The sequence below is a fragment of the Nycticebus coucang genome, chromosome 3 (genome assembly GCF_027406575.1).
Source record: "Nycticebus coucang isolate mNycCou1 chromosome 3, mNycCou1.pri, whole genome shotgun sequence".
Classification (NCBI taxonomy): Eukaryota; Metazoa; Chordata; class Mammalia; order Primates; family Lorisidae; genus Nycticebus; species Nycticebus coucang.
Window position 1 is genome coordinate 23,297,001 of NC_069782.1, and position 18,349 is coordinate 23,315,349.

General features: G+C 39.3%; 1 protein-coding gene across 1 annotated transcript in view; it reads right to left on the reverse strand.

Moving 5' to 3' along the window:
* The window catches only part of APAF1 (apoptotic peptidase activating factor 1), a 70,515-nt gene that overhangs the window by 753 nt on the left and 51,413 nt on the right, over nucleotides 1-18,349 (reverse strand). The window contains exons 21-26 of the mRNA XM_053582539.1: nucleotides 16,986-17,102; nucleotides 15,206-15,331; nucleotides 7,666-7,785; nucleotides 7,220-7,345; nucleotides 5,421-5,546; nucleotides 3,440-3,583 (exon numbers count right to left, since the gene is read on the reverse strand). Of these exons, the coding sequence (XP_053438514.1) occupies nucleotides 3,440-3,583; nucleotides 5,421-5,546; nucleotides 7,220-7,345; nucleotides 7,666-7,785; nucleotides 15,206-15,331; nucleotides 16,986-17,102 (759 nt within the window). The remainder of the gene's footprint in view (nucleotides 1-3,439; nucleotides 3,584-5,420; nucleotides 5,547-7,219; nucleotides 7,346-7,665; nucleotides 7,786-15,205; nucleotides 15,332-16,985; nucleotides 17,103-18,349) is intronic.

Here is an 18,349-nt window from a genome sequence, read left to right on the forward strand (position 1 = left end):
ACCAAATGGAGATTATAAAGCTACCCATGTATCTCAAACTAAAATGTGGGCGAGAGATGACGCACCCAAACACCTTGAAAAGCCCACGGGTACGTCAAGACTCTGAGTATCAGAAACACAAGAATAACATCACTCACCTTTGTGGCCACTGTCAGCCTCGCACTCTGCCTTACAAATGTGACAGGGTCAACTAATCATGTTTACTGTAACAGTAACTGGTGAAGGTATACCCCGTGGACTTCAGTAAACCTCACTGAAGCAGCATGCACTAAATTTGGGATTTCCTGAACTGACAAAGCTCACTTTGTAAAGTAACAGCGTGATCAAGGTTGCAGAGGACACATTCTACCAACCGAGAGAAGAGTGTTTTCTCTAAGGCCTATAGAGATTTCCCAGTCCAACCACCTCATTTTACAAATAAGGAAACTAAGATTCTCAGAGAAAAGTCTCGTCACTCGAGAAAACACTGCTCACAGGTGGCAGAGGCGGAGAAGTTTTGGCTTCCTAATCAGTGCTCTCCCTTCCTTTCCTTCTATTAAAACAGACCACTGTACCTGCTATATTAGCCAATTTGAACATGGACTAAAAATCAATATTACAATAGCAGCCAGGACAGAGGATTTGAGGGTAGTGAGCCCACTCTGTACGGTGCTATGATGGTACATACGTGCCATTATGGGTTTGTCCAAACTCAAAGAACGACCCTAATGCAAACTACGGACTTTGGAAGATAATGGTGTGTCAATGCAGGTCCGTCAGTTGTAAGTAATGGATCTCTCTGGTGGGGATACTGTTAATGGGGGAAGCTGTGTACGTATGGAGGCTGGGGGAATACCTCTCCTAAGAGCTAGGGATTATTATTATACACATTTTAGAGACAAGAAAACTGAGGCACAGAGAGGTTAAACAATCCTGTGCAAAGTCACAAAACTAAGGAGTGGCAGAGCCAAGTGCTGAGGTCAGGCAGTGTGCCCCAAGGTCCCCTCTCCTAACCAGGACGAACTGATGCCTTTAAGCCACGATACAGCACCAGGGATCATCACGGATGCCTTAGTTCAAATCAGCCTTTCCCTTCACGAATATGAATTCATGTGGCTGTCTTGTCACTCTAACAGTATTTACCCAGTGACACGACACAGATGAACAGCTAAATTATTTTTTCACTTATAAGATAAGAATAATTTTGAAAATTAAGAACTTTTTATCTACTGGATATGTACTTTCTCTTACTGACACTCAATTTATATAGCTTGGATTCTAAAGTAACCAGACTCAAAAGGCCTATTATTTTTTTGGACACTACAGCAGCTGTTCCTTTTTACTTTTAATTTGCTCTGTGCTTTTGGATAGTCTCATTAACATGCTGGGTAGATGCGGGCTGGGCTGTATCGTAATCAGTGTAACCGCTGGTAATCAAACCAGCCTGATTGTTACTTAAATATACAGACTAAATATACAGGCTATTGGTTCTTTCACCCATAAGACATAACCTCTACAGGGTGAGTATCTATTCTGCTGCTTGATTTCAAGGTTCACTAAGAACTCTGCAAATCTAGTCACTGGTCTTTATATAACATCTGAGAAGCCAGACTCTCAATTAGGTGACAGCATTCTTTTGGGGCCCAGGGAATCAAATGACATGGTCTCCAGAAACTTGGTGTCAAAGCTGAGCAGTTAAGTTTTCAGAAGCCAGCAAAGGAGTTTTCAGAATCCCAGCTTCTAACCAAGGACAGCAGTGTCTCTCCTGGAAGCATTACACTCACAGCAAAGAGTTCCTTGTTTGTCTTGCACTAAAGAAGAGCAAGTAATGACTATGTCTCAGGATACCCTAACAATTACATAACAGCATGCCCAAAAGGTTAATCAATATTTTGTAAAGAGAATTGTGTTTCCAATGCAACCATGTAAAGGGATCATAATGTATGTCCTTTATAAAGAAATTGTTATTGATATGTAATAGCTGTACATATCTTGAGGATACATGTGATATTTTGATACCTATTTACAATGTGTAATGATCAAATCAAGGTAACTGGGATACCCATCATCTCAAACATTTATCTTTTCACTGTTTTAGGAACATTACAATTCTCTTCCAGCTATTTTGAAATATATAATAAATTACTGTTAAGTACAATTTCCCTACTGTACTGTTAAATACCAGAACTGAATCCTTCTATCTAACTGTATATTTTTACCCCTTAGTACCTCCTTTCACAAAACTAAAAATAGTCCTCTAAATAATTAGTTTTTATAAGCTATATTTTATGGTGAGTAAAACTGCAACTGCATGGGTCTCATATAACCAAAACATCCTTCCAATATTTCTGAACATCTACATGTGTTAGACAATTAATCAGAATCATCTCCTGCACTTGAATGGTTTCACTAAGAAACAACAGTATCATAAGATCTTATCAGGGATCTATGTTAAATAAGGAATCTTTAAATGCCCAAGTGGTCAGTACAATACATAATATTAGCTTATACTCCTTTTACAAGTCAAACACTCTTCAGAAGACCCACCTATCTGAAGCTCTGCTGACTCCCACCGGGAGGCCTGCTCACTCCTCTCTTTTGCGCCTCCACCATCCCCCTTGCAGATGTGTCCCACACCCCTCCACTTCCAGGGCTTTATTTGTTTACTATCTGCTTTCCCCATAAAGCCTAAGCTGCCAGAGAGCAGGAATCAAGCCTTAAACCTTGTGCCACACAGCAGTCTCTTAGCATACAATGGGCATTCAGCGAATGGGAGAGAGAAATAGACGCAAGCACCAAAAATGACCCCGAGGCATCACACACACCCAAGCCTTGGCCTCAACAGTTTCCAGCAAGTTTGCTTATGAGAAAACCATGGCAAAAGACAACCTGCGTTTCAGCCCTGGATCTTCTATTTACTAATTTCGTCATTTTAGGAAAGTTGCCACCTCCATGAAAATCAATTTCCTCATCTATAAACCAAGGATAATAAAATTTAAGGCTCACAAAGCTGGCTAATGAGATGATGGAAGGAAAGCATTCTATAAACTATAAAGCAACATGCTGCTGCTATTACTAATACTGCTGAAGGAAGGAAATTTCACAAATACTTTTTTAAAAATTTCAACCAGAATAGGTAACAATGAGTGACATGAAAACAGAATTACTTGAAACACCCCACTTCCTGGTGATTCTGATCATCCAAGTTCTGTATGGGGCAGTACGAGAACTCGGGACTGAGAGCATCCTTAACGCTGTCACCAAAACTTCCAAGAGATCTGAGGACAGCAGCCCTGCAGACCTCAGTCTCATCTCTGCAACACGGAGATAACAGCAACTGCTCTTCTACTCTGCCGGGTTATAGCAGGCCCAGACGAGAAAAAGGAAGTGAGAATAGCTTAGAAAGTATGATAGCACACATAGGATATTCTTTCTTTCACAGTCCTTGAAGAACTCTTACCTTAAGATATCCGCCGGCAGAGACAAGCATTTTACTGTCTGGAGAAAAGCACAGGTCGGTCACCCAGCCTCCGTGGGTGCTCGCCCCTTCCTCTGTAATCGGAGCACACAGATGGAGAAGCTCACCATTTGAGACATTCCATATCTACAGAAACATGAACCATTCATTAATGGGTTACCCAGAAGTTTCTCTAGTTGTAAAGTATATAATATACATATTATCTGGGACAGATTTAAGACTCTTCTTAAAAAAACGAAGAACTAGAGAAATTGATCAGAATACTGACTAATTCCATTTAACTAAAAGAATGATGAGAGGTGCATGTAACACATAAAGGTCCTCAAAAAAACCCAAAGAATTCTAGTCCAAAAACTGATTCCAAGAATGTTGACAGATGTCATTCAAACACCAAAAATACACACATTTTAAGTAAGTCCCCATAAGGTTCTAAATATATACATTCTAAGATTATTTCACTAGACTCCTATAAACAACCCAATCACAGATGCCAGTATTTCCATTTATTCCCAGGGAAACTTAATATTAGCAGTGCTCTGATTTTTCATACAAATGCACATCAGAAAACAAAGAAACAAAGGCATAAATAGCAAGAAAATAATCAAAATTATCATTTGCAAATATCTCCCTAAAAAATCCAAGAGAACCAAATGGAAAAACTCATTAGAAAGAGTTCAGTAAGAGTGCTAGATATAGACATGAAAAACAACAGCTTTCTTCTAGTCTATTTAATTAATTTTTTTTTTTTTTTTGCAGTTTTTGGCCGGCGCTGGGTTTGAACCCGCCACCTCTGGCATATGGGGCCAGTGCCCTACTCCATTGAGCCACAGGCACCGCCCTATTTAAAATTTTTTTAATATACTAAGGAAAATTCTTTAAATAACACTAATAGAGACAATTTTTTCCTGTTGGAGTTTCTGAAAAATGAAACACTGCCCATCACCAGTAAAGGAGCACTTTCATCCAAAGATAAGAACTCAGAGCAAAAAGAAAGTTCCCAAAGTAGGCCTGCCCTCTCGGCTGGCACAGCATTTATGTGAATGGTAGAGAGAAGATGGCTACTTAGTCCTCAAGAAGGCAATGTTAATTTTGCTGGAAAGCCTATCTGATAACACCTCTATTCCTGCCACCTGCATTGTCTCTGTTCTTCTGCACTGTGTATCTATACCTTGTAAAGAAAAATAAGGAAAAAATACCTTCCTCGTTCATAGTGGTCACCAAAGCAGCTATCTCAATACCCAAATTTTCCCAACCAGCTGCTCAGTTCTTCTAACATAACCGAGCTGACCGCTTTTCATGCATGACTTCCCGCTGCACACATTCAGACATGGAGAACAGCACTCCACGTCTCCCCGAAAGATCGTTCTCTAAGTAAAACTGGCATGGTTTAAATGCATGCCTGAAGCACTGCAGGGTACCAAACCTGTCCTATCAGGTAAGAAGCCCCTCACTGCCCATGATGACTGTGACCCTCTACACCACAAAGTAGGACAGTCCAAAGAGGACTGCAGCAAACCACCTTGGAAATGACCAATGAATGGACATGGTGCTAGAGAGATCACTCCCTTCAGCACTGAAAACAGCAGAATTCGCAATTCCATTTGTAACCCAATGATTTATAAAATTATTTTTCTCAAATTCTGCCACTAAAAACCACCTTTGCTTCAATTCCAAGAATTAAGATGAATCATTCTCATGCTAACAGCAGAGAACCAACTGCAAATAACTAGGGCATGTGCCTCCTCACATATATAGGAAAAGCATCACTCTCAAATGAATTCTTCCCTGCAGTGGAGTGCAGCTGTGAATATAACACACACAAGGAAAAAAACAAAGAATGCCTCCTCTAGCCAGAACCCAGGGCCTATGCTTCCCTGTCCCATGAAAGATGGTCCCCACTGTGACGAAGAGTGCCAGCCCGAGTGGCAGGAGAGCAGAGCTTTCACGCCAGCAAACACCCCACCCTGATTTCTCCATTGTCGTCTCCGGTTGCCAGCAGGGTACTGTCCACAGAGAAGGCAGAGCAGCGCACACAGCCACTGTGGCCCCTCAATTCGTGAAGAGGGGAAAGAAGTTCAAAACTCCAAATCTGGAAGACAATTAAGTCTGTTTAGAAATGGTAACTGCACTTGAAATAAGCACCTATAAACCCTGCCTTAAGGGCTTTTTAGCCATAAATTCAAACACATGGAAGTTCTAATATTTAAAGTTTATAAATTTTCATGAGATGCCCAAGTTCCAACCTGCAACCTTGTTAATTTTTCTGAGTTTGCCAAATTAAATTCACAAAGACCCAAGTCACCGCTTCCTTATGTTTAGCCTTAGAAGGAAGAACACCGGCCTGCCAGGTGCAGTAGTGGAGGGAAGCAGACCTGAGTGCGAGTCCTGACTCCACTGCTCACTAGATCCTTGTGACCTACAATAACTCATATGACCTTCTCTAGCTGCAGTGTCTGCGTCTGTAAAATGGGGACAATAGTATCTATGGTGTGAATATTAAATACAATTATAGAAAGGCAAATTCCCAGCACATAGCAAGTGACCTTCAAAGGTTAGTTAACATACTAATCTACCATGTTAGCAGCCAAATACCGTTCTTTTCATTCTAATATTTTCTCTCATGGTTTTGTCATCATCATCTAACAAACATGTACTGAAAACTACCATGTTCCAGGCACTGTGTGCTAAGGAATAGGTGGTACAAAGATAACCTAGATACAGTCCTTACCCTTGAAAAATTCATAGTTTAATCAGGACTACAGGATCATGAACGGTTAGTGAACAGTTATATGAAGTAAATGCTCTCACAAACTTGAATAAAATGTAATGGGAACATTAAAGGGAGAGTAGCTAACCCTGCCTGAAGGTCAGGAAAGGCTTCACGGAAGAACTGACATCAAATCTAGGTCTAGAAGGATGAGTCATAATGCTTCACAGTAAAAAAGGAATAGAGAGTTGTGTCAAACCAAAGTTAACAGGACACACAAAAAGATGAAGGCAGGAAGCAGGCTGGCACAGAGGAAACACACAGCAGAAAAAGATGGTGATGAGCCAAGGAGCTGGCCTGTAAATCAACGGGTGACAGGTGTTTCAACAGGCGACGCGGGCAGCAGTCTGGAAGATAAAGTGGAGCAGGCACAGAACCAGAGCTGGGATGTGGGGAGAGCACACAAATGAAAGGGGCGGGGAGCGCAGGCCTAAGGGCAGAGATAAGAGAGAGAAGACAAATCTGAAAGACGCTGAGAGTAATAAACACAGCATGAAAGGACAGAACTGTCAGGGGGCAATTCCAAGGTTGTAGTCTGGAAAGACAGGTAGATAATAATGCCATTAATAAAGATGGAGGAATAAAAAAGAGAAAGTGAAGTACTCAAGGTCCCCAACCAAAGTAGCATCATTCATTGGAATGTGATTTTCAGAAACATCAACTTACAGCGATTCTATAAAAAATTTACTAGGGGTATGTAATTAAATATAAATCCGTTTCAATGATTTTTATTGCCTATACTATGCAGCAGAGATTCCAATTGATTAGTTATAGATAAAAAGTAATCCCTAAGGGAGAAATCAGAAGTCCTCGGTGTCATTCATGTAATCTATTTGACACCAACTAAATGCCAATAGGCATCCTTTAAAAGCTCATAAAATATGAGACAGAGACGTAGACAGCAACTGTTACTGTTTTGTTTTATATATGATTTGGACTCATAATCCATAACTAATACCAGTTTTATGCGTGGATATTTCAATGACTTGACATACCTTTGCAGTCTTGTCAGCAGAGGTAGATGAAAACTTGGTCACATCAAGAGAAATATCACAAGAAAGTACTGTACCCTGATGACAGGCAAAGTCTTTTTCCATTCTTCCAGTAATAATATTCCACACCTTAAAAAAAAAAGAAAGCAAACCCCCAAAGCTGCCACTTTAAAGAACATTTTGTATTAAAAAGCATGATCAGCTATAAGACTATAAAAACAAGAGCTTTAGCACCCTAGTTATTCTAACCTCCTTACTATGAGTTCTGTTACTATAAAGGCTCACAAACACACAGCAGATGTAGGTGACTTTGGTGAACAAAAAATAGGCATAAGAAAATAAAAAGGTTTTAAGTAATTACTTGACATCCATGTGCTTTTGGCTCCCCAAACATAACCACTGCAATATCAGAATTCTTTTTAAGAAAACAAACCTGTGCTTCAAATTACCTTCACTGTTCCATCAAATGACCAAGAAAGCAATCTTGAATTTTCCAGGAGTCTAAAGTCTTTCACTGTTTCCTGATGGGCTTGCAGAAAGACATATTCCTCTGACTGCCAATTCCACACCTGAAAGTCAAAGAAGGAAGTCTGTTATCACCTTCCCCCACACTATCCTGTTGGAGGAATATAGTGAATGTGAACTTTCTTGTCTAAAGTTTTTCATTCTCATGACATTTCAGTAAAACAAAGAAGAGTAACAAAGAATACAGTGTCCTGCATTTGACAGTCAGAGAAAAGATGGGGTTAATTAACTTGACTAGGGTCAAAATAAAATAGTTTTCCTCCTAAATAAAATTTGCTTTCTTCAGTTGCTTAGAGAACAGTTCATTATACCAGAAGATAGAGAAAAGCCACAATATGCCAAATGAGCTCACCATCTGATTAGATTTTCTAGAGGAAATTATCCCAATTACATATTCACAGATTTCTTAACCTACAAACTGGGCGAGTCTGCAGACTCTTGCTCCACTGAAACTGGCCCCATTGCCCAGGAAGTCAGTTGATCAAAGCTGCTTCAAACCAGGTCATAGCATTTCCAAGTTTCAGAGGTCTCAGCTGAACCCTAACACAATCCTCAAAATGACAAAAGAACGATAGGGCATTATTTTTTGCATGGAGTTTTAGGAAGAGTCACTCAGACATAGGGAAGGAGAGGGAGTTGAAACAGTACAAGGAACTGGCCAAAAATAACCATACAAACATATCTGCGGCACAGAGGTAAGCAAAACAAAAGTTTTGCCACGTCCATGTAAAGAACATATCTTAAATATTAAATCAAAGAGCAACTGTATTTATAGCCTTGTTAATTTATGACTTAAAATTAACTTATTTAGGGCGGCTCCTGTGGCTCCAAGGGGTAGGGTACTGGCCCCATATGACGGAGGTGGTGGGTTGAAACCCAGCTCTGGCCAAAAACTGAAAAAAAAAAAAAAAAAAAAAATTAACTTATTTAACAAATGTTTATGTAGCGCCTATATATGAGGCGAATAGAATCAAACAAGGATCTATCATGAAGAAATCTAGGAGTTGAGCAAAGATAATGAGACATACAACCAAAAAAGATAGAAAAAGAAAGCCAAAAATCCTACAACAGCAAGATATAATAACAGACATAAAAGTTCTGTGGAACTCACAAAAGCAACTCCTTACAGATTTGGTGGAGACAGTGCATTCACAGTAGGCTTATGGAATTAGTTGGAAGTATGATTCACAAACTGAGGAGGGCTTTTCAAAGGGAATAAGTACTGGATTTAAAGTACTCATTTAAAGAAAAATAGCATGAAAAGATTCTAGGGACCCGCCACGGTTGAATTTGGCTAGAGCACACGTTACGCAGAAGGAACAAGAGTGAAAAACAGTGCACAGGTATTCAAGAAACATCCCAGCAGGCCCCAAAAAACAAAACTTCTCAGGTGTGGACAATCAGGCAGGCTCCAAAAGAATAAATAGATTTTTAAAAATCAGCCACAACCACAGGTATGCACATTAGCAACATTCTGGGTCTAGGTTTTGAGCGATGAATGTTAAATAGTAGCAATGTCTGCAAGCCTTTTCCTGTCAACTTAGGCAAAATTGTAAGAGAAATGACATCTCTTACTCCCCGTTCTTGACTCCTTTATCCACTGCATTTGGCAGCCACCCTCTCCCCCCAGCCAGGGCTCTCTCTGGTCTCTCCACAGCTCCCGTCTTGAAATGCTCACTCACAGAAGCAGGATAGCAAGAGTAGGGGATCCTCTACATGAATAAGGGGACTTTAGAAGAGAAAGTGGAGGTAAGAATAATTCCAAAGAGAATGAAATTAGAAACTTCAGCATTTTAAGAACTTGAGGCCAACCCTAGCTGTGCCCGATTCCACACTCCTTCCTGACTCAGCTCCTTAGTTCTGCCCTCCACATGAGAAGTCAGAGAGCAAGTGCAACAAAGGACCTGACCATCACTGGCAGGAGATCAAGAGTAGCCTTCCCAGTTTTTAAGGAGGCTTTCTCACAAAGCAGTCATGACAGTGACACTTCTTTGTTGGGCCTAAACATACTGTGCTAAATGGATCACACCCTGATAAATCAGCTAAACTCTCACCAGCATCAGTCAATATAATACAGTTGAGTCTGGGGATGTTTCTACCATTAGCTATGATTTTTTTTTTTTTTTTTTGGCAGTTTTTGGCAGGGGCTGGGTTTGAACCCGCCTACTCCTTTGAGCCACAGGCACCGCCCCATTAGCTGTAATTTTTGCAATGTATATACACTGTAGAATTTTTTCAGCTACATAAATAAAATGTCAATTTTAAAAATGCTAAGAACCAATATAGTCTGATCTACCAGCTCAGGTGAGCATGACTAATCCGTGGCTTTATTAATCTCAAGGACCCAAAACTGCCAAGGTAGACCTCAGCTTTCACAGCTCTAAAGTGCTATAATCAGGTGAGTTGATTCTTCCGATTTTAGCAATAACTTCGGCTCAAAGATTTACTAAAACTCTACCACATTCCAGGCACTGGGCATACAAAGATGCTTAAAACAAATCTCCATTTAGACATTTACAAAAACACTGAAAAACTAAAACAAATCCCAACCGGTCATTTCTCGGAAATATCTACCATGAGTTCTGTTACAAAAACATATATTCATTAAAACACTGTAAATGAAAAAAGTATTCTCAGCAGAACAAAAAAAGAGGATAAAACACGATTCTTATTTCTAAAAATAATCTAACTCCTATTCTAAAAATATTTCTGGAAATTATTTCTCCCTTTAGCTGAGAATATCCAAAGTCTTCAAGCAGGTCATAAAACCTCACAAATTTAATTTTTTAAAGACTAATGGTATACAACGTCTCCACTGAATTTTATCAGATATAGTTTAGCTTTACCCATTTCAAAGACATCTGGAAAGAAACAAAGGTGACTATCACACCAACTTTCACAGCTAATATAACAGTACCATGGAAGCCGTAATAAATAAGTTTCTGTACTGAACCCCAGTTTCATTCCAATTATACATAGGACTCACAAAGATATAACATAAAAAGATATTTTTTCAAAATAATTTTTAATAATGTAGTTAATTAAATATTGCCACCATAAGAAATACATATAGACACATATATACTAAATAAAAGAATACAGTAATTTCCATAGAACATACACATTTACCTCCTTTCCTTCTAAAATCCTAATAAAATGGCAAAGTCAAAGAATAGAAAGGGTTAGATAACAAAATGTTGGAGGCTGGAAAGCAGAAAAACAGTAATCAACTCAGCAGAACCAAGAAAACAGACTCCTAAAAGCACTAGAAAAAGCCAAAATCAACAAAATTGAAGCATCACAAGAATGGAGAAGCATGAATGTATTCAAAATGTATTCAATTTTGATATGAGGACAAATTAATGATCTAGTACATGGTGGGGGGTGGGAGAAGAGAAGAGCAGAGAGAGGGAAGGAGGGTGAGGGTGGGGTCTCGGTGTGTGACACACATCTTGGGGGCAAGACACAATTTTAAGAGGGACTTTACCTAACAAATGCAGTGCAACCTGGTTTCTTATACCCTCAATGAATCCCCAATAACAACAAAACTGGCACTAAGTTCTCCCAGAAGGCTCAGAAACAGGAGGCACTAGGTCCATGTATATATGACAATGGGAATGAGGGTAGGGCTAAGAACAGAAGTTTTAGGAATTCTAGGAAGACAGCAGAAATGCAAGCACAGGTTTTTAGTCTCCCTGAAGCCCATAACTATAAGTAGACAAAGCAACTGGAATAGCAAAACCAGAAACTCAGACAACATCTACAAGGTCACATTAGGTGACAAAGTATGCCCACAAACCCCAAAACACAAGCAGATGGGGACAAACTGAGGCCTGGAGGTCCTGCATGATAATAGCATCCACACAGAACAAAGCAGAGAACCCCAAACAGCTTCATGGCATTCACTGTTGGGGGCAGGGTGCTGGGTACAGTCTGGGAGATCTACAGCAGTCTGGGCCCTGTGAGCTGTCAGAATTAACCAGGACAACCCTAAGACCAGGAGAAAACATAAAGAATAGAATCCAACTGAGCAAAACATGGATAATGGCAACAAAGGAAACACAAGGTTCAAAACAGTGAGCGATGACGGGGATGGAGCAAAGAACAAGACCATATATTTTTTTTTTTTTTGGCCGGGGCTGGGTTTGAACTCGCCACCTCTGGCATATGGGACCGGCGCCCTACTCTTTGAGCCACAGGCGCCGCCCACAAGACCATATTTTTTTTTTTTTTTTATTGTTGGGGGATTCATTGAGGGTACAATAAGCCAGGTTACACTGATTGCAATTGTTAGGTAAAGTCCCTCTTGCAATCATGTCTTGCCCCCATAAAGTGTGACACACACCAAGGCCCCACCCACCTCCCTCCTTCCCTCTTTGTTTCCCCCCCCATAACCATAATTGTCATTAATTATCCTCATATCAAAATTGAGTACATAGGATTCATGCTTCTCCATTCTTGTGATGCTTTACTAAGAATAATGTCTTCCACGTCCATCCAGGTTAATACGAAGGATGTAAAATCTCCATTTTTTTTAATGGCTGAATAGTATTCCATGGTATACATATACCACAGCTTGTTAATCCACTCCTGGGTTGGTGGGCATTTAGGCTGTTTCCACATTTTGGCGATTGTAAATTGAGCTGCAATAAACAGTCTAGTACAAGTGTCCTTATGATAAAAGGATTTCTTTCCTTCTGGGTAGATGCCCAGTAATGGGATTGCAGGATCAAATGGGAGGTCTAGCTTGAGTGCTTTGAGGTTTCTCCATACTTCCTTCCAGAAAGGTTGTACTAGTTTGCAGTCCCACCAGCAGTGTAAAAGTGTTCCCTTCTCTCCACATCCACGCCAGCATCTGCAGTTTTGAGATTTTGTGATGTGGGCCATTCTCACTGGGGTTAGATATCATCTCAGGGTTGTTTTGATTTGCATTTCTCTAATATATAGAGATGATGAACATTTTTTCATGTGTTTGTTAGCCATTCGTCTGTCGACAAGACCATATTTTTAATGCCTCATGAAAGCAACAGAAGAAGGAGCTGCTGAGTTGTGAAACTAGAAATGTGGAGCTTTCTCATTCCTCCAAAGAGTTCAGAAAAACTGATTTCACGTAAAAAAAGATTTATTGCTGAATTCCAAACCAAATTATTATGAAAAAAAGGCAAGAAAGTAGAGAGCAATGCCACTTCAGAGAACGAAAGCAAACCAGAAAGAAGAGCATCTGGGCTAAAGGGCACAGCACAGCTGAAGCAGAGACCAGGGGATCGAAGGAGGGTATCTAACTGAACGCTGAGATCCAACATCCACCCCAGTTCTCTTCCCCCACTGAGTTCTGAGAACCTGTCAGCCAGATTTACCCTCCACACAGAAGACCAGCAGATTCTTCTCTAGGAATCTGAAGCAACAAAGATAGAAGACCTAAGGACGCTGACAACACAGGTTCCCTATCCAGGGCACCTTTCAGAGAAGCCATCCGCCCACACAGAGCTCTCAGTCCGTCACGTGGCGCTGTCTCCGGCCAATGATCACAACACAGCAAGAAGACCCTTAAAGTAAGAGGCCAAAACAACCAAAGAGAAAAAAGCAACCTGGAGGGAACAGTAACTACGCAGGGAAATAAAAATAGGGGTGGGGATTTTTACACAGATATGTATATAAATAAATTATGTACATGTATGTGCATACAGAAGGCATCTCCAAAACAAGAACACTGCTCTTCAAAAGGAATACATAATACAAGTGGACTCTCTGTCATTAAACACAAAATGGGAAAAATATAAAACTCAATACAAGAACTAGAAGGTAAAAATAAAGAAAACTCACAGAAAATAAAGCACAGCATAGAAAGATTAAATGTGAAAAAATAAAACTATACTCTCTTCACATGGGCTGATGAATGATAAGTAGGTAAGATAGATAGATAAGAAAAATAGATGATCAGTCCAGGAGATATAATATCCGAATAATGAGTATTACAGAAAAAGAAAGCAAACTGGGCCAAAAAATTAAAGAAATAATTCAAGTAAACATGCTTGAATTAAAAATATAAGTTTCCAAATTGAGAAGGGATATTAACTGTTCAAAACAATAAATGAAAACACACACCAAGGCATATCATCATGAAATTTCAAAATTCTGGGGACAAAGTAAAGATTCCAAAATTTTCCAGAGAGAAAAAGATCAGGGGGGTGGCGCCTGTGGCTCAGTCGGTAAGGCACCAGCCCCATATACCGAGGGTGACGGGTTCAAACGCGGCCCCGGCCAAACTGCAACCAAAAAATAGCTGGGCATTGAGGCAGGCGCCTGTAGTCCCAGCTACTTGGGAGGCTGAGGCAAGAGAATCGCTTAAGCCCTCCAGGAGTTGGAGGTTGCTGTGAGCTGTGTGAGGCCACGGCACTCTACAGAGGGCCATAAAGTGAGACTCTGTCTCTACAAAAAAAAAAAAAAGAAAGAAAGAAAGAAAAAGATCAGGAAGCAGAATAGCTTCAGACATTTGAACTTCGGAACTTGGAAGAAAAGGGAGCAATGTCTTCAAAGTTTTAGGGTAAAATAATATCCAACTACACCCAAAGGTCAAATTTTCCTAAACTGCTTTAAGACAGGGAATGCATTCAGAGTACCCTTACTACACATAGTCATCATAATGACAGTAAGGGTATAGATAAAATTTTGCTGTAACTATATTGGGATAATGGGGATTGACAAATGGCTGTGTGTGTATGTGCAAATACTGAGGTAAGACAGGTGGGAGGAGGAAAATAGCTAAATCCTCATCTTACTGTAGGCGAGTCAATAGGTAATTCCTCAAATGGGAAAATCAAGAATAGCACGATAAGCATGCCATATGGAGGCATGAAGGTAAATACCAAAAGAAATATCTAAAAGTTAAAAGTGCTTCAGGAGAATGAGAATGGAGGAAGGGGTCTATTTTTCATAATAAGCCTCGTAACACTATTTGAATTTTAAGAGTATGTGCACTGGAACTTTAAGAAAAATAATCAAGTAAGTTTAAAAAGAATATATAGCTTATGGTCTCCATATCTATAATCCTTCATTATAGTAAACTCTTACTTTTTTACATGATTTTACTCCTATAATAAACTTTTTCTTAATAGAATGAAATCATCTCTATCAGATTTCACTGCTGTAAAGAAAAATAAAAAGAAATTGTATAAATGTGGCGAAAAGTATACTTATTAATACAAATCCAAATAGCAAGGCAGATAGGAAAATTAAAATGATCTCTTGGCTTTTAAACAACCTTCCAGTAGAGGGTTCTAGTCAAATTGCCTATTTCAGGCTCAGAAAAATATGAAACTCCAATGGCTTTCATCTAAGCCCACGTACATAATATGAATTTATACCCAAAGTAATATGTTTAAAATGCATACCAGATCTTAGTCATAATAGAAGTATTCCTTTGAGTCAGCATTACATGTGTTAGGAGTTCATCCTCCCTCTCACCTGAATTGCAGAATCATCAGAACTTGAAATAAGAGTCTTCCCATCGGCTGTGAACTGGATATGCCGTACAGCTTTCTTATGCCCAATTCTGGACTGGAAGATTTTGTTGTTCAGAAGTTCTAAAATCTTCAAAGTAGAAAACCACAGAAAATTAATACGAAGAAATTTTTAAAAACTATAAATTTTTAAAAACCCCAGAGATATTAAACTAAAATTAGACTACAGAAAAGTATAGAATTTCTATCTTGTGCTTTCAGTTTAACTATGAATGGTACACATAAACACACGTGTGAACACACATAGAAACAGACACGCCCAAAATAAAACACTCACTGCCATGACCAGATGGTAGTAGGAACCAGTGGTCCTTCTGAATATTCAACTACCCAACTCATCAAACAAATGGCTCGGCCTCCAAAAAGAAAACGACATTTAAGATGGGTAAGGGAGAAGAAAGAAAAAAGATCCTAAATGAAAAAAGGTAAGCTCTTAATAAAACACAGAAACAAACGTAAAGGCTGACAACGAGGATTGGTAAAGGAAAAGAGAGTATTAGAAGGCTGAGGGGAAGTGCAGTAAGACTTAAGAGGGCCAAAAATGAAAATTCCAAATGCAGAGAATTAAGAAAGCAGTAACAAAAACTCAAAAGCTATGTAAAAGGCTTTCAAATGAACTCATAGCAAGAAGAAAAAAAAGGTAAATGTTTCTTGCCCAAATTAAAATTGTCTTTCCTGACAAAGAGGAAAAATAATTTTACCCAACATAATTTTACACTAGCATGGGACTCCTGTAGTCCCAGCTCACAAGGCTAAAATAGCAGGATTGCTTTAGTCCAAGTTTGAGCCTGCAGTGAGCTATGATCCAGCCACTGAACTCCAGCCTGGACAATAAGGTGATATCTCATCTCTTTAAAAAAAAAAAAGGCGGGGCACAGTGACTCACACCTATAATCCTAGCACTCTAGGAGGCTGAGGCAGGTAGGCTGCTTGAGCTCAAGAGTTTGAGACTAGCCTGAGCAAGAGCGAGACCCCAGTCTCTACTGAAAAATTAGCCAGGCACTGTGGTGGGTGCCTGTAATCCTAGCTAGTCAGCAGGCAGAGGCAAGAGGTTCTCTTGAGCCCAAGAGTTTAAGGTTGTTGTGAGCTATGATGCCACAGCACTCTACCCAGGGTGACAGAGTGAGACTCTGTCTCCAAAAATAAAGACTGAAACAAATGATTTTTATTATACTACATTCTTATCGCTTCTCAGCCTTTTGGCTAAGATCAAATGTATTATACTACATTCTTTGCCTTACGACCTGATTCTATTTTTGCTTATTTGGTCTTGTTGAATAGGCTTTCAGATGGTGAGCTGATAGAAGTAGAACACCCAGGGTTGGCAGAGCAGGCAAGCATAGTTGGCCCTGCTGATATTCCCAATGGGCCTTATCAAGACCAAAATGGAAACAACTTGCACCCCACCTGATTGAGCTTCCAAGAGAAGAAAGAAAAAACGCTCTTTGCATAGTTAGCTAAATCCTATAGTGCTTATTATATGTGGAAAACAGCAAGAAAACTAGATAGAGCATAAAGATGATAAAATGTATGAGAAACAGTAATTAAGGCAATCGGAAAAATATACAACCAACTGCATAAGATGCTTTTTAGTCTGACAGAACAATGACAAGTCAATCATAGAAGGATTTATTTATTGTATAAGTGTACAATGCCAGATGTAGGGTTCATTTTAATAAATAATTCTACTACACAGAAAGATTCTGAACACTAGAACCGAGTACCTGAATGGCTCCATCTTCATCTCCAAGGGCAACATACTGATGGTGTGGACTTAAGCAACAGCAACTAACTTGAGCTTCAGTCAGATAATCAATCTGACCTGTTTTTCCATTAATGAGCTAATGAAAAATGAGGCACAATCAGTTATGAGGCTATAACAGTAGCTTCTGTTCTTCAGAACAGAGGCTTCAATTCAAAAAATACAATAAAACATAGAAAATAACCAACAAGAGCTCCCAGGGGAACAACAAAGCCATCTTCTAGTCTCAGCAGCTGCACTGGGTACTTCGTGCTGTCATTGCATTTCACTTAGGTGGTTCAAATACATTTTCATAAAATAAGCTTTAAAAGGTTTAAAAGCAGCTGCTGTGCCCACCACCTGAGACACATCTGTCTGATTTGTAACCCCACAGCTAGCTCCACACCCTGTTTTCCATTTCTTCACAAAGCTCATTTCTAATAAGGCTATGGTTTCTTAAAATACATTTTTCTGGCTTTTTTTCAAGGGAGTTGGTGCAGTGAGACTGAGACAAACATAAGAAGATAAATCCAAATTAAGATGGGTTTTATATCCTCCAAATCACTCACAATCACAAAACAATGTAAATTAAGATTCTTTCCATTTTGTGAGGTTAGTGGGGGATAGAAGAACATTAGTGAAGAACTCATAAGCGTAATTTGCTTGGCTGGACTTACAATGCTTAACTCAATTTCATAAGCTTGTACCAATGCTAATGATTATTCTTTTTAAATCTCACGAATAAAGATGTCTTCTCACTCAATGAAAACATGTAACCTAAAAAAATATTTCTCAAGTGTATATCAATTGCCAAATACCTCAGTTATTTTTGTTTCAGGTACAAAGTTATAGGATCATACACAAAAATCAATTTCAAGAGCTCTTTTAAGTCGTAACTAAAAAGTATTTTGTTCACTTAAATGAAACTATTTGTCAGTTTAACTATTCTCTAACTCTCCCACACCACTGACAGAATAAAATGATACTTCTATAGTCAGTTAACTTTTTTAAGTCTAACAGTTACCGGAACTCTGTAAGAAAGGTTGCACAGCTTTCTTTTCTTTAGGAAAGAAAATACAAGCATGAAGACACTAAATTTGACGAGAAAACTGCAGTGGAAAATATTCCAAGGGAAGAATCAGCTTGCTAACAAGTTAATAAGGATTCACCTTCAATTCCACATTCCAACTCATCCCAGAAATACAGGGCATTAGAAGCTCCTAATCAACATACTGGGGATAATAATAAAACATACAAAATGCTGAAGAGACCCCACTCAGGGGTGTGCTGAGCCTGCCTCTGGCCCCCTCCACAGACGAGAAGTAAACAATTTGCTCCCAGGAATCT